Here is a 23137-nt window from a genome sequence, read left to right as displayed (position 1 = left end):
CAAGCTTCTGTCTCAAGGGTATCAACAGAAAACGACTGTATCAATAAGGATAATTTCTTTTATGACTTTTATGATAAATTAATAACTTCCACATAGCTTGTGAAATCATACTTGTACCTGGAATGGATGTTGTAACTAATCAAGGCTATTAATCTTTAAGATTTGGGGGTCTCTGTAACTCACTACTATAATTGTATCTAAGACTTAACAATTGAAGTTAAAATGAATCCCAAAATCTTTCAATAGTGTTATCACATGGCACTTACAGGCCTCACACCTAACCTGCATTGTCTGACCTAAAATGTCACCTCTTTTTTTACACTGATAAAAACTTTAGTTCTCTCAGTACAGAGATTTGAAAGGAATTTGGAGATTTACGTATACATATTAATCAATTAAAACCTTCTAACTGATTAAGATTTAACAGCACCTTAAGCTTGTTTAATACATCCTGATCAGTGGTGTGGCCCTTTGATCTTTTACTTATAAATTCTGTGTCTGATACAACGTCTCTCGTTAATACCTGAAGAAGGAGTGATGCCCCGAAAACTTGTGTTTTCATATAAACCTGTTGGACTACAACCTGGTGTCGTGTGATTTCTGACCTTGTCCAACCTAGTCCAACACCAACACCTCCACATCAGAAATTCCATTGAACTTAGGCCAGGGCAGCTCAGCTCCTGATCACATTCCACCCCTGCTCCAAATGTGGACAAAAGAGCTCAACTCCTGAGATGAGGTGAGAATGATTACCCTTGACATTAAGGCCGTATTTGACTGAGTGTGGCATCAAGATGCTGCAGCAAAATGGTGATTCCCATCACTAAATTCCCACTATTAACATTCTGGAGGTTGACCAGAAGCTGAACTTAATCAGAGCAAGTCAGCAGCTTGGAATAGTGAAGGGAGTAACTCACTTTCTGATATCCCAACACCTGTGTACATCTACAATGCACAGCCAGGATTTGCATAGATGAATGCAGATCCAACAAGATTCAAGAAAAGCTCAACACCATCCATGTCAAAGTAGCTAGCTTGATTGGATACATCCACCATTGTAAGTAATTCACTTCCTCTACCATCGATGTGCAGGGGAAACAATGTATGGAATCTGTGCAATGCACTGTAGCAGCTCACACAGATTCCTTTGACTATGCCTTTCAAATCCTTGATGACTACCATCTTAGGAGGGCTTCAGATGCACAGGAACACCACCACTGCATGTTTCTCTCCAAGTACACACCATCCTGATTTGGAATTATATGGCTTTTCCTTCACTTTTGCTGCTTCAGGTTCCTGAAACTCTATCACTTACTGTATGTGGGCATACCTACATTTCCTGGGATTGCAGCAGTTTAAAAAAAGCAGCACACCACCAACCTCTTAATAGTAATTAGAGTGGGCAATAGATTCTAGCCTGGCCAGTGCTGTCCAGGTTACATGAAATAATACAAATAATGCACAGCTCTAGGAACTCCCTTTAGGGATTGCAACTATCTCTATTACATTCCTGGCACTCCCTGATCCCAGATCCAATAACTGGGCTTCTTCATGACTGTATAAGAAGAAATGAGAGAGTAACATTTGTAGTGTGTCTTTCATGAAATCAGATCTTCCCAATATACTCTCAGTGAATGAAGTACTTTTGAAATGTATCCGGCATTGTAATACAGGGAAACAGGGCAGATGATTGTCACAAGGGAAAATAGAGATAAAAGAAATGCGCTATCCAGCATGTTACATATACAGGATAGGAATTTACAAGAATCAGAAAGCAGAACACTGCAGATGCTAGAAATCTGAAATAAAAATAGAAAATTCTGGATGAGACTCACAGATGCTGCCTAACCTGCTGATTTTTTTCCAGCTAGTTCTCCTTTTCTTTTAGGAAGTTACAATAGTTTAATGAATAGGAAGAGTTTAAAGGAATATAGGCCAAATGATGGCAAATGTGGTAGGTTAATTTAGAATATCTAGTCAGCCTGGGTGAGTCGGATGAATGGCCCATTTCCATGCTGTACAGCTCTATGTCTCTATGACTCTGTGAAATACAAAGGGAAAGATGGGATGGTTTGGTTGTAGAAAACCCTGGTCAGACTCCATTTTTAGAACATTCTGATCACAAAATATCAAGCAAATTCTATTGGCTTTGAAGGGATTACAGTTTAGATCTACACATGTTTGGATCATATCGTGGAGGTTTGATGCCTAGTTCACTGGACAGTCGAGGAAACCTCAATTCATAACCATCGAAATGTGCAGTATTAGTTAGCTCAAGTCAGGGCAGCAGATCAAATGGCGTTCACTAGCATTCTTAAAAGTTGTTTTAACATGCTTCTTGTATGACACAATCTGAATTTGCATTGAGATTTTGCTATCATTGCAGAAAGACAAGAAAGTGCAAATTGTCCTTCATCCTCTTTTAGCAGTGCTATAGGAATTCTGTATGCATTATATATAACATGTATCAAAACCCTCAGGTACAAAATTTAATGAGCAATGAGACAGAAGATTGTTTAAATTTGAAATCAGTAATTTGGACAACTTTGTTGAGACTTTGAGATCATGAAACACATTTGGAAGCACCAAATATTAAATCCTATCAGTTATCCCTTTTTGAAGAAGAATCAAGGCCCAAAACATCAACTTTCCTGCTCCTCTGATGCTGCTTGGCCTGCTGCGTTCATCCAGCTCTACACCTTGTTATCTCAGATTTTTCAACATCTGCAGTTCCTACTATCTCTATCAGTTAACATGTTACTCAAGAGGTTCGGGAAATTTAATTGCTTGAATTCAACATGAAAGGAACAAAGCAATATTTTCAGAAATACTTTCAGACTATTAAAAGCCATCCTTATATAGAACCATCCCATATGTGATTAATAACGAAATCATAGAGGGTGTGTGCAGTGGATAATATCGCCTCACTCCTCTTTGGATTGATTTAGGTTCAATGCATGTCTCATTTACTCTATTGTGGACCTTGGAGCTGAAGTACACGGGAACAATGGCAATAAAGACAGTCTTGGCTTCTGCAACAATTTTCTCCATTCACCCCACCTGCTCACACTTTCACAGAACCCTGGTGTCTTTCCCTCCCTATTACTTACCTGAGTGTTAGTTGTGGGCTCTGACCTTCTCAGTCTATAGCACCTATGCTTGAAATCATATAGAAATCATCCCAGGTATCAGAAAATATTGCTTCCATCATCTTAATAAAACCCACCTCGACACTTAGCTCACTGGTTCTAAAACCTCTGTTCTTGCTCACTTCCACAATACACTATTTGAATGCTATGTTGGTAATACCTCACCCTCTTTGCTTTGTAAACTTTAATTTATTTAAGATCCCTGCAATTAATTTTAGATAATAATGAGAAAGGAGTGAGGGCTAGATTAATACATTTTTTGACATACCTATTCTGCCTGAGCTTCCCAAACGTATGATAGTGACATCATGGTACTTGGCATGGTGAAGTAATTTGATAAGTTCATGAAACATGATTGATATAGATGGCACGCACATTCCACGCTGCAAACATTTAAATGGATTTGAATCAATATTTTCTTCATTTAGCCCTTGTTATCAGAAAACAAGGAAAAGTAAAGCAAATTCTGTTTCATAATTCTCTCTTATTCATATCCTAATCTCTGAAACATCAAAGTCAGGAGATATAAATTGAAACATGGTGGGTGAATTTCCTTTGGGCATTTCCTGCCTTGCCCCTGAAATTTCAACAGATGTTTGGCAGAAAGCGAGTTTTGGCATGTCAATGTGTTTTCCATTTAACCCTTGACAAAATTACACCCACAACACTGGAGAACAAATTATCTCTCGAGTATAACAAGGCTAATATATGTGAAGCAGTTATTTTTAATAACAAAAAAGACAATGTTAATGCATTTCATTAAAAATCTAGTGTTATACATATACTTGCTGTAAACAACCTTATTTTCTGTCTTGATTTATGATAATATTATAATGTCAGTGTAAATCATTGAACCTGCCAAAATGAACCGTTTGTAATGTTATTTCCCCATGTAAATAATTGTTCAAGTAATAGTATAGTGTGGAAAGGATCAAGCCGTATTGAATATTTTTTGAAGAACATTTTGCCTATGACCAAAAGCCAAAATTTAATGTTTAAAATGTGCTTTTAAACAAAATGAAAATATAAAATACACCTACCTGGCTATTGAGTGATTAAAATTTGTATGCATCCACCTTATTCTAGCCTGTTTATATACGCTTAGAAACAAAGCACCGTTAAATTATAATGCTGAAAGCAACCAAACACAAATAATCAAATTCTTAAAGATGGAAATAATTTAAATGTTAACCTTTACATTGAAGATGTGCAATTTACATACCATAGGATTAAACTATCGGAATATAATAATTTTATAAACAACATAATAAAATGTTCTGAAATGCTCTACATCCATGTTTCAATTTTCTGTAACAAACAATTTTCTACCAATGCTATGATGTCCCATCACATAAATGACTCTCCCAGACTTAGGGGCTGCTCCAAGGAGTCCCAAGTTAACATTTTAATTTCTCAGTACTAATCCTCTAAAACATTGGAACCTCCCTCCAGCAGTCCCCGATTCCACGGCTCTCAAAAGGTATTGTGAGATTTTGGCACACCTATCCACTGCTGCCAAATCCTGGGCATCCTCCCCAGTATTCCTTGATCCCAATGTATGCTCCCACTGAGATATCAGTGGTCCTGATCATTTGTGGCACCTTCTGTCTTGTAAAATATTGGTTTGTGCGATGGTGATCAACTCTGTGCAAGTCATTGCCTGGTGTGGCTCAGAAAACCCACTCTGGCATGGCAGTCTCTTGTGTCAGCTGAAGATGAAAACACTAGACTGAGAAGATGCGGGATTTTGTATACTCTGTCTAGGAGTGGTAAGGTGGCTCAGCGGTTAGCGCTGCGGCCTCACAGTGCCAGGGACACAAGTTTGATTCCACCCTTAGGCGACTGTTTGTGTGGAGTTTGCACAATCTCCTCACATCTGTGTGGGTTTCCTTTGGGTACTCCGGTTTCTTCCCACAGTCCAAAGATGTGAAGGTTAGGTGGATTTGCTATGCTAAATTGCCCATAGTGTTCAGGAATGTATAGATTAGGTGGGTTATAGGGGGATGGGTCTGGGTGGGATGCTCTGAGGGCCGGTGTGGGCATGTGGGGCTGAAGGGCCTGTTTCCACGCTGTTAGGATTCTATGATTCTCAAGAGCTGAACTTTCTACCTCTGCCCACTTCTTTCACTGTCCTTGCAGTCAGCCTGCAAAGGTCATAGCTGTCAGCCACATCTCCCTGTTATCAGCGTAAATATCAAGTCTTTGTATCCCACTTGCTATTGTCCTTTGAAGTATAGATTCAGATACCCAGGAGGTCATGAGGCAGTGGTCAGTTCACAATACAGAAGGATTTTGGATATTCAGCAATCCACGAACCAGTGAATGTGGCTGATCCAGTTCAAGTGTTGTTTTCTCAGCAATGACTATATGCTGATAGAATGAGCTCCAGGGATTCTGAGTTGTCCAGCTTTCAACACTTCAGAAGAGTGCCTTGAGGATACGTAGTTGGTAGACTCACAGTGTGATGTATTGCATGGCATCACACTTGCACTTCTTTAAAAAATAATTGACTCACTGTGAGTGCTGAGTTTTACAGTCTTACCACAGTTGCACAGGGCTTTGCTGAGACCAAGTTCGATAGGCGTATTATTTAACACAATTATCACTTGCAATTTGAGAAATACTTCGTACATCTGTTCATCCTACCAAAGTGGGTAACCTTACATTTTTCCACATTATATTCCATTTGCTATTTTCTTGCCAAAAACTAAGTATATCCAAACCCTCCAAAAACCATTTTGCATCTTTGTAACAGCATACATTCCCACTTAGCTTTGTGCTATCCACAAACTTGCTATTTCTACATTTAGCAATATCTGAATTATTGGTTTATATTGTGAAAAGCTGGAGCCAAGAATCAATCCTTGCAGGACCCCACTATAAACAGCTTGCCAATGCAAGTATGGCCCATGTATTCCTACTGTCTGTTTTCTACCTCTTAACCAATCCTTAATCCATGGCAGTTTCTTATTTCTCAGTTCATGTGCTTTAATTTTGCAAACCAAGCTCCTGTGGGGTGCTTTATCAAAAGCCTTCTGAAAATCCAAGTACACTACATCCATTGACTTCGTTTGATCAATTCTATTCATATCATCATCGAAAAACTCCATTCTGTTCATCAAATAGAATTTTCCATTCGCAAATCTATGCCAACTATGCCCAATCAGATGATACCTACTCAAGTGTCCATTAAACCATAAGACCATAAGACAGAGTGGAAGTAAGGCCATTCGGCCCATCAAGTCTACTCCACCATTTAATCGTGGCTGATGGGCATTTCAACTCCACCTACTCCACTCTCCCCATAGCCCTTAATTCCTTGCAAGATCAAGAAGTTATCAACCTCTGCCTTGAAAACATTTAATGCCCCAGCCTCCACTGCACACCAATGCAATGAATTCCACAAGCTCACCACTCTCTGGTTGAAGAAATGTCTCCTCATTTCCATTCTAAATTTACCCTCTAATTCTAAGGCTGTGCCCATGGGTCCTAGTCTCCCCACCTAATGGAAACAACTTTGCAATGTCCACCTTTTCTAAGCCGTATCTTTTAAGTTTCTATTAGATCTCCCCTCGACCTTCTAAACTCTAATGAATACAATCCCAGGATCCTTAGCCATTCATCATATGTTAGGCCTACCATTCCAGGGATCATCCGGGTGAATCTCCACTGGAAACGCTCCAGTGCCAGTGTGTCCTTCCTGAGGTGTGGGGCCCAAAATGGACACGGTATTCTAAATGGGGCCTAACTAGAGCTTTAGAAAGTCTCAGAAGCACATCATTGCTTTTAAATTCCAACCCTCTTGAGATAAGTGACAATGTTGCATTCGCTTTCTTAATCACGGACTCAACCTGCAAGTTAACCTTTAGAGAACCCTGAACTAGCACTCCCAGATATCTTTTGTACTTCAGCTTTATGAATTTTCTCACCGTTTAGAAAATAGTCCATGCCTGTATTCTTTTTTCCAAAGTGCAAGACCTCGCATTTGCTCACATTGAATTTCATCAGCCAATTCCTGGACCACTCTCCTAAACTGTCTAAATCTTTCTGCAGCCTCCCCACCTCCTCAGTACTACCTGCCTGTCCACCTAACTTCGTATCATCAGCAAACTTCACCAGAATGCCCCCAGCCCCTTCATCCAGATCATTAATATATAAAGTGAACAGCTGCGGCCCCAACACTGAACCCTGCGCTACACCACTCGTCACCAGTTGCCATTACGAAAAAGAGCCTTTTATCCCAACTCTCTGCCTTCTGTCAGACAGCCAATCCTCAATCCATGGCAGTAGCTCACCTTACTCAGCAGCCTCCCGTGAGGCACCTTATCAAAGGCCTTTTGGAAGTCTAGATAGATAACATCCACTGGGTTTCCCTGGTCTAACCTACTTGTTACCTCTTCAAAGAATTCTAACAGGTTTGTCAGGCACGACTCTCCCTTACTAAATCCATGTTGACTTGTTCTAATCCGACCCTGCACTTCCAAGAATTTAGAAATCTCATTCTTAACGATGGATTCTAGAATTTTACCAACAATTGAGATTAGACTAATCGGCCTATAATTTTCCATCTTTTGTCTTGATCCTTTCTTAAACAAGAACATTATTCCAACGAGCCACCACGCACTACAGCATAGAGGAACTATGAAGAGCAGAAGTTTATCACCTATACGGCGTATTCAAAAAGAATGGGTACCCTATGAACACAGTCTGCCGATTTCTCAGCAACAAACCCAAACAAACAGACAAAACATGCCCAGAAACCATAACCAATCTCCCCTACATCAAAGACATTTCCGAAATGACTGCCAGACTACTCGGACCCCTTGGCATCAGGGTAGCCCACAAACCCACCAACACACTAAAACAGCAGCTAATGAACTTAAAAGACCCTTTACAGACAACAAGCAAAACGAACGTCATCTACAAAATACCTTGCAGGAACTGTGACAAACACTACATTGGACAAACAGGCAGAAAGTTAGCCACCAGGATACATGAACATCAACTAGCCACAGAACGACATGACCCACTATCACTAGTATCCTTACATACAGATAAGGAAGGACACCACTTTGACTGGGACAACACATCCATCCTAGGACAAGCCAAACAGAGACACGCACGAGAATTCCTAGAGGCATGGCATTCCAACCAGAACTCCATCAGCAAACACATTGATTTGGGGCCAATCTACCATCCTCTGAGAAAAAGAACAGGAAATGACACCACCAATGCAGGAAATGACATTACCAACCCAAGGAAACCTACACAGATAAATAGAAAGCAGGGCATAACACCAGCAGTTCACCGGAGGCTCACTGATGATGTTACCTAGAGTGGTGACAAAACGTCTAAAAACTAACCTTCCAGCTCAGTGAGCAAACTTACATCCAGAAACTCAACGTGAGCTACAAATCTTCTCAAAACTTGCTAATCTTTGATCTCCCCTCCATCCTCACTCCTACACCTGTGCGTTGCGTTTGACCCATTCCCCCATTTCTTCATTAACTCTTGAATTTTCCTCAAGTGCAACAGGAGTGCCTTCTCTCTATCCTCGGCCTGCCTTCCATCGTCTTTGACCTTCCCTCTGGTATCTTCAACTTTTAGGACTTCACCATTAACCTTCCCTGTATAAGAGCTGGTTTCCCACAATCATTCTGACCTACTTTCAACACTGATCTTTTCTGCCTCTGCCCACATAAAATTTGGCTGGGCTACCACTTTGATTCCTCCCTCCCTCAGTCGGGCAAGCCAAGTTCACCTTTTGTCACTCGATTTCAATTGTCCTTTGTTCAATAGCTGAACAAAACTCCCAGAGAAGCAAAAACTCCAAAACCACTAGTAAGGCTATCTCACGTATTGCACACCACATTAATCAATTGTGAATCTAAATTCAAATGTTTCTCATTCCCTGATTACTTAATTGAAAAGGGACACTTAATTCTTGTGAGGTTACCTTTTAATGAGCTTGGATGACTTGGAAATGTATGAAAAAAAGATTAAAATGCTTCTCATCTTATCCCTTATCCCCATCTTTAACCACCTTGGTGTCATGCAGCCACTGTATTCCACATCGTTTCTTGTTTCCTAAAACTTGAAAGAGCGATTGCCCACCAATCTTAGTTTTTACTCTCATTTCCTGCAAAGCCACTACAGCTAATGGAAGGAAGGTGGTGATGGTGATGTGGATTACGTTACTAAGAGTTGCAGCCGCATGATGTTGCCAACTTGGAAGAAAACAGAATAAAAGTGTCTTACTGCATGTGCTCCTGTGAAGTGCTAACAGCAATGTGATGGGATGCCTGAATAGCTACAAATAGCCTCATCCTGTGTAGAACAATCTGAAGCAAGCAATGCTGTTTCTAGGCAGGTTATTTAAAAATAAACTTTTCACAATAATTTTCTACGTGCAGAAATGTGAATTCAAAGATCATCAGCCTTTTCTATTTCAAAAGCTTCAGAGGCCTGTTTTAAACATGTGACCATGAAACTATTGCAACTCTGCAACTATTGAGGGTGGCATGGTGCCTCAGTGGTTAGCACTGCTGCCTCACAGCGCCAGGGATCTGGGCTTGATTCCACCCTTGGACGACTGTCTATATGGAGTTTGCAAATTTTCCCTGTGTCTGTGTGAGTTTCCTTCAGGTGCTCCGGTTTCCTCCCGCAGTCCAAAGATGTGCAGTCTAGATAGATTAACCATATTAAATTGCCTGTAGTGTTCAGGAATGTGTAGATTAGGTGGGTTAAGGGGGGCGGATCTGGATGGGATACTCTGAGGGTCAGTGTGGACCTTTTGGTCTGAAGGGCCTCTTTTCACACTGTAGGGATTCTATGATCTCACTGGACCACGTCTAATTTATCCTGGGTTCAGCTCCAGACAACATTGATTTGCTTTATTTCCAGCTTTCACTTTGATATATTCAAATCAGGCCAACAGTTAGTAATTTGGTGAACAGATTGTGGGAAGCTCGGCCTCATGTGAAAACTCAAGGAAGATAGTTAAGTGACGAGGTTAGGCAGTAAAAGCTTCTACCTGAATTTCCTCATAGAGAAGAAATTATTAAAACTGTTTCAGCAGGGCAGGAATACCCAAATGATAAGGAAATTTATCCACCAAATCATTCAAAAAAACTCTGCATACTTACACTTATGGACAATACAGAGCCAGTTTTGTACATATTGTATCTGTCAGTTCCTACACAAATATCCAGTACATCACTGTCACTTTCATTTAGTTCAAATTCTAAATACATGAACTGTGCAAAAGCTTTCATCTGGTTTGCACTGCCTCCCACACAGACAAACTGAAAAATATAGGACTAAATTTCAGATTCTACATCAAGTAAGATATGCAATATAATGTTTTAACTCTATTTATAATTTCCCAAACACTGCATCTTAAAACTACTTCTAAGTATTTCCTCTTTAGTCTAGGTTCTATAAGTTTCCATAGGCTTCATGCATCCATTACTAGTCCCATTATAAACCTCTTAGACTTGCCATGATTAGCCAGCAAGAATGAAAACTGCAGGTCCAGGCAAATCTCCCATTTAGTTATGCTTATCTCTTCAGTACATTTCACATATTTGCTTCACATATTTGTCCTGAACTGATCTCTGGCCATGTTATTCCCTTGCAGAACCGCTCTTAAACTACATGATCCCTGCATTTCCTTTTGTTTTATTCATTCATGAAAGATAGGAGTTGTTAGCTGGGTTGTATTTACTGCCCATCTGTAGTTGCCCTTGAGAAGGTGATGGTGAGCAACCTGCGTGAACTGCTGATATCTATTTAGAGTAGGTGCACCAATAATGTCTTTCAGGAGAGTGTTATATGATTTGGACCCAGCCGCAGTCAAGAAACAACCACATATTTTCATGTCAGCATAGTGTGTGATTTGGAGGGGAACTTGCAGATGGTGGCGTTCCTATGTATCTGCTGCCATTATAAATGATAGTGATTTTAGATCTGGAAGGTGCTGACTAAGGAACTTTGGTGAATTTCTGCATTGCATCTTGTGGTGGGTACACACTGCCACTATGGAGTGTTGATGGTGGAAACAGTGAATGTTCGAGGATGTGGTGCCAATTAAATGGGCTGCTTTATTTTGAATGGTGTCAAACTTGAGAGTTTTTGGAGCTGTACCTATCTGTGCAAGTGGGGAGTATTTTATCACACACATGACTTGCGCCTTGCAGACAGTGGATAGGTTTTGGGGAGTCAGGAAGTGAGTTAGTCACTAAAATATTCCCCACTTCCAACCTTATGATGGAGGGAAGGTCATTGTTGAAACAGCTGATGATAGTTGGGCTTAGGACACTACATGGAGGAACACCGATGGAGAAGTCCTGCAGCTGAGATGATTGACCTCCAACAACCACAACCATCTTACTTTGTGCCAGGTATGATGCCAACAAGAGGGGAGGTTCCCCTGATCCGCAGTCTAGTTCTGCTCAGGCTCCCTGAAGCTCATTGATGCCAACTGGATCAGGTACTTTCAACAGGTGGGTTGGATAGTATTAATGAAAATATGGCACAGGGTTACCCTCCTTTTCAGCAGAGGGTAAACAGAGGACTATCTGTGACTTAGAACAGTGGAGCATAGAACATCATAGGAACTCAGCTGACACTTGGATTTAGAAGGAACAACAAACCCAAGCGCAGGCTATAAAGTGAGCGTAGCAATAATTGTGTGGTACTTGAATACATAGTTCATGTTGATGACAACATGAGGGAGTCTTTGACTTTGATTAGGCAACAATGTAGCAGTTCGTAACTTCATTGGAATCTGTATCCAAATCCCATCAAACTTCCACTTGGTAACTTTACACCAATGGAAGAAGCTAAATTTTCTGGTCCCCTCCCCATCCACCCTGCTAATTTGCTACTCAGGATGTGTCAGAGAAAACAGAGAGTGGTTCATGTGTGGAATCAACTTTCAGAGGAAGTGGTTGATGCAGGTACAGTTACAATGTTAAAAACACATTTAGATATGTAAATGAATAAGAAATGTTTGGCAGCCAAACCCAGGCTGGTGCGATTAGTTTAGTTTGGGATTGTGGGGTTGTGGACTGATTGGACGGAAGAGTCTGTTTCCATGCTGTATAAGTCGTATAGTCATAGTCATACACAGAAACAGACCCCTCTGTCCAACCAGTCCACGCCGACTCTAATCCCAAACAAACTAATCTCATCAGCTTGCATTTGGCACATATGCTGCCAAACATTTCTTGATCATGTACTTATCTAAATATCTTTCCAACTTTGAAACTGTACCTGTATCTATCACTTCTTCTGAAAGTTCATTCAACACATGAATCACTCTCTGCGTAAAGAAATTTCCCCTTGTATTTTTTCAATATTTCTCCTCTCACCTTTAAAATATGCCCCACAGTCTTGAAATCCCCCACCACAGGGAAAAGACACTTGTCATGGGCCTTATCCACTGTATACTCCTCATGATTTTATAAACTTCTATAAGATCACCTCTCAACCTCCTATGCTCCAGTGAAAGAAGTCCCAGCCTCTCCTTATAACTCAATGACTCTGATTCCATGGCTCTGTGAGAGACCTCGTGATGAGTGACTACAGATCCTCTCCCAGGCAGTCCAAAAATGGCAGGTGTTTGTATTTCACAGGGATGACAGTGAGAGGCCGACTCTTCTGACCAATGTGTCCTGAATGGAGGTGACACCCCAGGTTAGCAATATTGAAGTCCAGTCCAGAGTCTGCAACCAATGCAGGATGAGGATACATCACCTGCTGAATCCATAAGGACAAATTCCACATTGTAGTCACTGCAATGTGACATTTATATGGGAATTAAGCAATGTAAATGTGCAAGTGCAGAGTGTTGTAAACAAAAGTTTCAACTGCATGCCTTGGCATTATATTCAATATGTGGACTGATAGTCTGGGAGCCAATTCATGTTGTAAACGTTAAACCTGTCTAGGACAATGTGGCTGGCAATAAATGCTGGTCTGGCTAGCAACACCCTAGCCCCATGAATGAATAAACACAAACTGGAAAGTGCACAAAAACTGTATGGTCATCCAGACTCAAAAAATACCCATTAGGATAGCATTCATTTATCCAGTCTGTTTTCAGGAGAAAAGATCTCACAACTAGTGGGAGAAATTAGAAACGGGAAGAGATTACCCTGATACCGGAATCCTGGCCTCAGCTGAGGAGGAGGCCATGAAACCTGCGCAGAGGATCAAAACAGAGATTGCACTGATGGAGATCAGAGTTTCACAGCAATACTGTGAGGCCTGGTGTTGACAACTGAATATAAGGTGGTAACTGCTGAAATATTGATGGGAAAAAGGAATTATGGATAGCCACCAGATAAATCTTTGTCCTCTCTGCCCCAGATCCTTGCATCAAGTCTGAAAGCAAGAAGAAACAGTTTTCCTCCACCTTCATCTTAAGCTCTGTTTCTGAGGATGATGGTTCAGAAAACTCAGAGGAAGCACATCACAGCCTTCACCAGCTCAGAGACATTTAGCTCAGTGGGTACATGCTCCAGATTAAGTTCAGAGCCACGGTCTGGTAAATACGTCACTGACACATGCTGACAGTGATGGAGGATGTGAGTGCTGATGTCTCTGATGTTTGGATAACTGTTTAAGATCAGGACCCTACAGAGGCTCGCGGTGACGCAAAGTGTCTGGTAATGGCCATTTGATGGAGATGTTAAGGTTTGGCAGGGATGCCAGAGGCCATGTGTAGATTTATACAAAAGGAGCATTAATCTGTCCAAAATATGTTTACTGTTGTGGCTCCAGAATGTGATTGTTTGGCTGCTCCCATGGAGATAGTGGCAACCAGCTTAGACAACCAGGTACAGATAAACTGTCTATGGCTGCTGGATATCTGCTCAAACTTGCATTCTATCACTGTAGCCAGTTTGGCAGTAGCTAGGCAAGAATGAGAGTAAGCACATTGAACTTGTTCCAGGTGCTCCTTACCCTCAAAAGATATCTTATCATGCATCGATGGGGAGGGAGAACTAGCAAGCCATCCTTGAGACTTCATCTTAAGGTTACTCCAAGGGTTATCTGCCTCTGTTGGTGACCCCATTACCTCCAGTATGTGAGGCTGAAGGCACTGCACTTCTGTGCAGGAGAAGCACAGAAGGGCAAAGCTGTTTAAGCTTGCACCATCAAAGTACATCTCAGGTAACAAGGTATGCAGTAAGTATACTTGTTTTTTGTTCTCATCATTTAACTAAATGTCAGGGAATCATCTTAGGTGGCCAACTGTGCAGAACATTAGCTCCACCCAAAGCAATCCTTCCCTTGTTTCAAGGACTCACACTTTTAGAGCAACTCCTTCTTCAAAAAGGTTGTAAGAAGTGGTGCATGTTACTTTTCACCATCTGGCTGAACCAATGGGTTTGGTTGCACCCTGCTAGGTAACACCGTCAGTACACCTCAGGCAAGCAAGTCTACAATCTCATCCACAACCCGAGCTACAAATCTTCTCAAAAAAAACTTTAAACCCAATGACCACTTTGACACTGAGCCATCCTGTTAACTGCCTCACTTCTTTTCTACAATCCCCACCCATGACCATAAGATCATCTGATCCTAATCTTGATCCTTCTTACCCATCAACATCTCATCTCTCCACTGCCCCTTCACCCCCATCAATGAAACTGGTCTCTTTGCTGTTCAGTACTCTCAGCTCAATTCACAGGACCCCACCATTGAGGCAGTAGCCCCATTTATCTCTCTCCAGTCAGCCTTCCAAGGCGTCCTTCACCTGGCCCAAAAACAGGGCTCCAACATTAATGATGCTGGGACCTATCCTCCTCCACAACTCCCTGCACTCAATTTCCCCCTCTGCCTGTTTCTTTCTCAGTCTCTCTCTTAGTCCTTTTCTCTCTCTGAACCTCTCTCTCTCTCTTTCCCTTCCTCTGCTGCTCTACCCCTTCCTTCGTTTGCACTGCACCATTTCCCTGCCTTCCTCCTTCCTCACTGCTTTGGTGTGCTCCTTCCATTCTGGTTTGACTGTCACCTGTTTCCCTCACTCACCCTCTACCATTCTTTCCACCCTTCCATATACTGCCCCATTCCATCTTGACTGCCACCAAACAAAATGTTAATGATTGCCTCAGTGAACAACTGGCCAGTGATAGCTTCATCCTGTTAATGAATAAAAAAAATGAATGAAATAACCACTTCTCCTCAGTCCAGAAACTTGACTACCATGCTAAAAGAAGGTCACTAGACTTGAAACATTAACTTTACTTTCTCTCTACAGATGCTGTCAAGTCTGTTCAGCCTCTCCAGCAATTTCTGTTTTTGTTTCAGATTTCCATGGTCGACAGTTCTATGCTTTATTTTTGACTGCCTTGCCTGTTGCAAATCATTTCCTTGCATTTATGAATCCGAAGGTACACAATTCTCATTTGTGAATAATTTAATTGGAAAGGTGCATGTAATTCTGGTGAGATTCTCTTTGAATGAATATGCATGATCTGCAGATGCAATCATGCATTTGCTGTTGAGAAACTCGAACCACCATCAAACCTTGGAGGTCTTGATTCAAAAGTTACATCCCACCTTTGAGAAGCTGATTTTTGACTGTACACAATTTAGCTTTCCCACCTACTTTGCTTCCCTTTCCCAGGAGAATCACAAATTTCCTTCTTATTATAGACTGCATTACAGGAAGTGAACATTGAGTTTGTTGTAAGTAATATTACAAGATGTTAATTTAACTAAATGATACATCAAGGAAGCAAAATTCCAATCCTTTATATTTACATACATTTTTGAAGCTTTTTTAACAAAAATGTGCAGGTGCTCGGACTGGAGTGGACAAAGTCAGAAATCACATGACACCATGTTATAGTCCAACCAAGCGGAGGCTTGGGGACCGCTTTGCAGAACACCTCCGCTCAGTTCGCAACAAACAACTGCACCTCCCAGTCGCAAACCATTTCCACTCCCCCTCCCATTCTCTTGATGACATGTCCATCATGGGCCTCCTGCACTGCCACAATGATGCCACCCGAAGGTTGCAGGAACAGCAACTCATATTCCGCCTGGGAACCCTGCAGCCATATGGTATCAATGTGGACTTCACCAGTTTCAAAATCTCCCCTTCCCCCACTGCATCCCTAAACCAGCCCAGTTCATCCCCTCCCCCCACTGCACCACACAACCAGCCCAGCTCTTCCCCCCCACCCACTGCATCCCAAAACCAGTCCAACCTGTCTCTGCCTCCCTAACCGGTTCTTCCTCTCACCCATCCCTTCCTCCCACCCCAAGCCGCACCCCCAGCTACCTACTAACCTCATCCCACCTCCTTGACCTGTCCGTCTTCCCCGGACTGACCTATCCCCTCCCTACCTCCCCACCTACACCCTCTCCACCTATCTTCTTTACTCTCCATCTTCGGTCCGCCTCCCCCTCTCTCCCTATTTATTCCAGTTCCCTCCCCCCATCCCCCTCTCTGATGAAGGGTCCAGGCCCGAAACGTCAGCTTTTGTGCTCCTGAGATGCTGCTTGGCCTGCTGTGTTCATCCAGCCTCACATTTTATTATCTTGGAATCTCCAGCATCTGCAGTTCCCATTATCTCTTATAGTCCAACAGGTTTATTTGAAAACATAGGTGTTAGTGAGAGAGGTAGTATCAGACACAGAATTTAAAAGGAAAAAGATCAAAGGGTTGTACCACTGATGAGGATGTATTAAGCAAATCTAAAGCGCTACTAAATCTTTCATCAGTTAGAAGGTTTTATTCGATTAATATGTATATGTAAACCCCCAAATTCCTTTCAAATCACTGTCCTGAGAGAACTAAAGGTTTTATCAGTGTAAAGAGGGACTGACATTTTAGGTCTCACAATGCATGTTAGGTGTGAGGCCTTGTTTAGAATCTGTGTTTTGGTTTGGAGTTAGATGGTTTTATATCTATAGTAGGAATTTATAAAATGCCACATTGACTATCTCTCACACATGCACACACTCTTTCTCCTGCACACACACCCTCTCTCCTGCACTCACACACACTCCTTCTCTCTCTCTCTCTCTCTCTCTCTCTCACACACACACACACACACATACACACACACACACACACACACACACACACACACATGCACGTACACACACACACACATGCACGTACACACACGTATAAATCTATGGGGTAAATTTGTATTCGCAGATACATTCTATTTTGTTCAAAAAGCTCACAATTTATAGAATGTCAGTCAATGTGACATTTTGTGTGATTTCTAAACCTTTCTAAAAAAAAAATTAAGCAGTGTTAGAAGCCTGATTGGGATTCAAGGGTAATGAAGCAATGGAAGTTACTACATTATTATAAGTTCTTTTCAATTGGATGAGGCACTCACTTATCATCTATTGTTTATCTGATACACATAATTTTTCCCTCTCAATCTGGTTAGCCAATACCATTTGTATTCATTTTCTTCTCCAAAAAAATACATGATGCTAAGGTAAAGGACAATTTTTACAATTTCTGCTGGCTGCTCTGTTCTGTCCCATTATAAAATTGCCTACCTTCACATCTCCAAACATTGCTTGAAGATTGTGTGTTTTTGTTCCCAAATCAAAATGATACAGAAAATCCTCAGGCATTGAGGCCAAATGAGGGTTCTTTACATGTACTATATTTTTTTCTGAAATAGTTGAAAAGAAATGTTAACATTAGCTTTCTCAGCAAGCAAGTTTCATTAATCAAGCCTAATATTTCATGTTAAGCACTATTACTTTGTTAGAAAAAAAAATCAGAATCTCTTTTAGTTCATCATAAACAAGAGGGAAGTGTTTTATTGTATTTTTAAGCTGAGTTATGAAGAAAACCAGGAAGTACTCACTCTCTATGGTCTTTTTGTTCTTTTGCCATTGCTTCAGAATTATTGGTTAAAATTGGTGCCATCCTGATCCCTACCTGTATGTACAAAATAATGTGCAGAAATTCAAATAAACATTATTATTAATAGTAGGTTAAGGTATATCAGTTCTAACTGAAATAGCTTAACTAATTTAAACCAAAATAAGTGGTTATAATAAGGATTAATTATCAAATAGGAGCAAAAAATTTTAAAATATCCTGAAATATACAGAAAACTGCTAGAAATTGATGAAGATTCTTCTTTAGTTTCCAGATTCAATTATCCTAGCTTATATCCTTATGAGTAACATGGAATTAATAAGCCCATTTTATGTACACTCTACTGTGATATGCAGCAGGTACAGCAGTGTTGTCTTTCTTCCTATTGGGTACTTATATCTATTTGTCCTGACCAGTTACACGATGACACTTAATATTGGAGTTTCAAAATAAACACACAGCTTGAGAGGCCATTGACACAGAATTCCTGCGTAACTCTGTTAGCTAACAGCAGATTTATTATTTCGTAATACCAATGAGTGATTGATAGGCCTTTGATCCTTTTAACACTTCAGATACATCAATGTAACAAAGGGTGATTTTAAGTGGAGCCACATTGTCATATAACACTGTAAATGGGAGCTGCTTCAGTCAGAAGTAAGTACTGAAATATTACACTGTGCCTATGTGAGTTAAAAGGGAGAAAATAACAAATCTGTCTAAGTTACAATTAAAACAAAACTGAGCAGAACTGCAACAGCAGCAATTCTGAACAGTTGAAGAAACTGGGCTGTGAGGTGAATGGCAGGTCCCATATAATTTGGATAAAGGCTCAAGCCAAACAACTGGGCAAGGATATACACTCAGTAGCAACATTAACCAAAAGGAATTTATAAGTAATGACACTGTGAAGAGAAGAGCTAGCCAATGGATGGATTATTGAAGTCATTGAAGTCATTGCTCAACACTAGTAAATAAAGTGAATAGGATATTGAACCAGTCAGAAGAAGTTTATTTTTTGAGCACACAACATCACTTAAAAGTGATTCTGAGTTTTTACAGCATGCTTCTCTGGTCACAACAGGAATAATATGTATACTTCTGATCATTATGTTTTGGGAAAGGTTTGTAATCATACAATGCAGAATTAGGCCATTTGGCCTTTTGTGCCTGTGTCAGAACTTAGATGGAGCTATCTAATTACTTGCATTCCCCTGCTCATTCCCCATAGTGTTCAGAATATTTAGTTCCTTATATACTGAGGCATTGGAGAGGATGGGCTGGAGGACAATTAAAATTTAAAGTGATTTTTGAAGTGTAAGAGGTGCCTACAGTATTTTCCCCAATGGAAGAAATGCTCAGAGTGATCTTATTGAAGTGTTCAGGGTGCCATTGTGTATATATATACATGTTAATGTGCACATTCTGTAGCAAAATGCATGTCACCAAACATGTGGAGGGAGAATAAAAGCTGTTTGGGTTAAGCCATTTTGGTGAATGTATAAATGAAGGCTGGTTGTATCAGTAAATTCAAGAAACAGTTTAGATATATACACAAAGAATAGTATGATGGAGGAATATGAAGGGAATATTTGTGGAGTTGTTTCCTCCAGTTAGTTGCTTCGTTGTTCCCATCATCGACAGCTAGGTATGGTAGGATTGCAGAGCTTTGATTTGATCTGTTGGTTGTGGAGTTGATTATCTGTGTCTATTCCATGTTGATTCCAAGCTTTAGCATGTAAATACTTCTGTGTCTTCACCAGCTTGAATTCTCATTTACAAGGTCCTGGCATGCCCTCCTGTATCTTTAATTGTATATGAATGATGGGATTTCACCCTAATCTTCTTTTCATCTGATATTAATCTAAATGCATGTCCAGGAGCCACAAGTGAGATGTCTGGTTGGCTTTATTTTATCTATTGTTCAAGTTTGAATTGGTTATTTATGTCATCACAACTGAGGTAGCTTAGGTCTTAAAAGAACCTTAAATGATGAAGAATTGAACATAGTTTTTCCAAAGGAGTAATGGTAGCAGCAAAAATTGAAATCTTCATTGTTAATAGATGAGCAATCCTACACCATATATTCCTATAATATCTCTCTGTGTGTTTTGTAGGATTCATGTGAAAATGAGTAAATTCAGATATGTGCCTGAATTGCATGTGTGTGACCCACCTACTATAGCAATGTTTGATTTATGCAATTAATGTCACCACAAGCAATTTAAAGCATTGAAAGCTTAAATAATAAGTACTATTGTCACCACACAAAGAGTGCATTGTAGGAAAATTCTGCAGGTCAGATTTCAATAGCTTTTCAGTTTTGTTTTATGGTTCAAAAGGGAAAGCACAAGCTTCTTATTCAAAATACATGGGAAAAGGCTGGATAGGTCCTCAGTTATCTGTGGGTCTTGATATGCGCTTACATAAGGTCAGGTTTTGCCACACCGCTCCATTCCTGCTACCCTTCTTCAACCTCCATTCCTTCTTGATATCCTCATTATCTTCAACAAGAACAGCAAAAACAGAAGTTGTTGGAAAAGCTCAGCAGGTCTGGCAGCATCTGAGTAGAAAACAATCAGTGTTAGCGTTTTCGGTCCAGTAACCCTTCCTCTGTTCTGATCCAGATCCAAAACATTAAGTCCAGGGCCAAGCTTTTAAGGTTTAATTTAAGGATGATTATAGGTGCTCCAATACTAGTGTCTTGCCTCAGACGAACATCTTGAGTAACTAGCCATTTGTCAATCAACTGCGTTGGATAGAACACTTTGTCCACATGCATGAAATAAGTTTTCCAAAACAAGCTGTTTACTCTAAGCTTTGTCATGGCTGTGGTGACCTGGAGAACAGAAGAAGACTCTTGAAGGATGTCCTCAATAACTCCCTGAAAATATAAAATACACAATTGATACATTGAAATTTCTTATCTAAGAACGCCCAAACTGAAGGAGAAGCATTTGTGAAGGTGCCAACCATCTTGAGTATCTCTGATAGGACCAGGTCAAGGCCAATCATAAACAGTGGAATGAGTTTTCAAAAACCCAAGCATCTTCACAGTGAGAGCTACAAGTTTAACCAAAGGGAGGAATTGAAAGGAATGAAGAACAATCATGGTAGGTCACTTAATTGTGAGTAGTACAAACAGGCATTTCTGTAGCCATAGATGATATTTCATGATGATGTGTTGCCTCCCTTTGGGCAAGGTCAAGGATATTATGGAATGGCTGTAGGACATTCTAAAGAAGGAGGGTAAGCAGTTTAATATTGTTGTTTATGTTGATATCAATGACATAGATATAGAGAACAGTCTGGTTGGAGGAAAATGTAGAAGGGACAGATGGAAACTGTGGCAAGGGCATGGAGTTTTAACCTGGGACTGAAGACAATGATTTGTGCTTTATCAGGAGATGGTAGCTGTTATGTCCGTTATCTCCAGCTGGGAGCGAGTCTGGCTATGCTGAGCCTGGTAAACATGACATTATTCAAATAGTCCCAATAGTAATTTGGCTCAAGTCATGAAGCTGTCTCTCGCCAGTGGCAGTAGGTTGTCCTACCTCCAACAGCTTCATCCATCAGGGGGTTGATGGCTTGTCAATCATTGTGTGCCGTCAGGAGCAGTGGCTGTCAAGAGCATCCCAGTGCTGGGATTGCAATAATCCCTAAACTAATGATCCTGGAGTAGGCCTGATTTTACAGATTTTCTTTATGGTACTGCTTCCAGGTCAAAGTTCATCACTAAGGAACTTTGGTTACGATACTAGGCAAATACACTTCTCCTTAAGTATTACTCACAAACAAAATCATTGAGTTTGCTGGATGCAATCCATTTAGTCTGATGAAGGGTCCAGACCCGAAACGTCAGCTTTCTTTCTCCTCTGATGCTGCCTGGCCTGCCATGTTCATCCAGTTCTACACCCTGTTATCTCCATTTAGCCCTACTCTCTTGCTCTTTACCCACATCACTGTAATATTTTCTCCTTAATTCGTCTATCAATATTCTTTTAAGGGTTACATTTGAACCTGTGACGCCCATCCAGTCAGGCAATTCATTTCAAACACTTGTTCCATAAAATTGTCTTCCTAATTTTCAACCTGATTCATTTGCTAATTGCTCTAATTCAGATCCCTTTGCTCGTAGACTCTGAAACAATGAAAAACAATTCCTTTTTGCTTGCTCTATCCAAATTCTTTTGATTTTAATCACTTCCATCAATTCCCCCTTCATATTCTCTGCTCTGAGAATAATGACCCCAACTTCTCTAGGTAATCCACATAATGTTAATCCCCAGCCCTAATACCATTCCAGTGTACCTTTTCATTAACCTCACCAAAGTCTTCAAATTTCTCCTCGAGTGTAGTACCCAAACTGAGCATAATAGTTTTCAGCGTGTGAGTATGATGACCTGCTCTCTGACAATGAAGGATCTCTATTTCAAGGGGCTGATTGGGATCAAAACAGTTGTGGAAACCCTGCTTTAATTGACAAGATGAAAGGAAGATATGGGAGGGCTGGCCTCTGGTTCTCGGGCACTCTGGAAGAAATGTGGAGATGCTGATGTTGGAGTGGGTGGACAACATCAGAAATTACATGACACAAGATTATAGACCAACAAGATTATTTAAAATGGTAAGCTTTCAGAATGCTTCTCCTTTGTCAGGTGAGGTGGAGGGAGGCACTCAGATACAGAATATATAGGCGGAGAGGTGCCAGAGATGGTTAACAATAGGATATTGGTGCCCAGGACCTAGATTTAGCATCTCGTTAGATCAGGAAAGGTGAGGGTCATGCCAGTTTAAGGTGATCTGTCATCTTTGACTTCCTCAATATTCTCCAGCCGAGCACTCTGATTGACTGCTGTACTTTCCTCTCCAGGCACTTCCTCTGATCTCCACTATTACTTTTATTGCAATAAGTGATTACACTTGAACACATGTTAATTGACTATAAGGCATTTTGAGACATGCAAAAATTAGAAGAAAAATAATTCAATGTCACATGACAGGCAGCACAACATGCAGGACTAGGAGTCAGTGCTTGAGACAGAGATAGTGTTGGAAAAATCTCATTTGAGGGCACAGAATGCTTCAAATTCTACACAGCTGGATGACTGAG

The 23137-nt window shown here is 40.7% G+C and overlaps 1 protein-coding gene across 1 annotated transcript in view; it reads right to left on the bottom strand.

Annotated features, from left to right (window-relative positions):
* Window positions 1–22398, bottom strand: part of LOC125454010 (uridine phosphorylase 2-like) — a 30204-nt gene extending 7806 nt beyond the window's left edge. The window contains 5 exon segments of the mRNA XM_059647652.1: window positions 3418–3532; window positions 10295–10453; window positions 17691–17823; window positions 20733–20908; window positions 22336–22398. Coding sequence (XP_059503635.1) covers window positions 3418–3532; window positions 10295–10453; window positions 17691–17823; window positions 20733–20908; window positions 22336–22398 — 646 coding nt within the window.
* Window positions 22399–23137: the final 739 nt, after the last annotated feature.

Source organism: Stegostoma tigrinum, chromosome 7, assembly GCF_030684315.1.
Source record: "Stegostoma tigrinum isolate sSteTig4 chromosome 7, sSteTig4.hap1, whole genome shotgun sequence".
Taxonomy (NCBI): Eukaryota; Metazoa; Chordata; class Chondrichthyes; order Orectolobiformes; family Stegostomatidae; genus Stegostoma; species Stegostoma tigrinum.
Note: the sequence above shows the minus strand (reverse complement) of the source record. Positions and strands in the feature narration are given on the sequence as shown.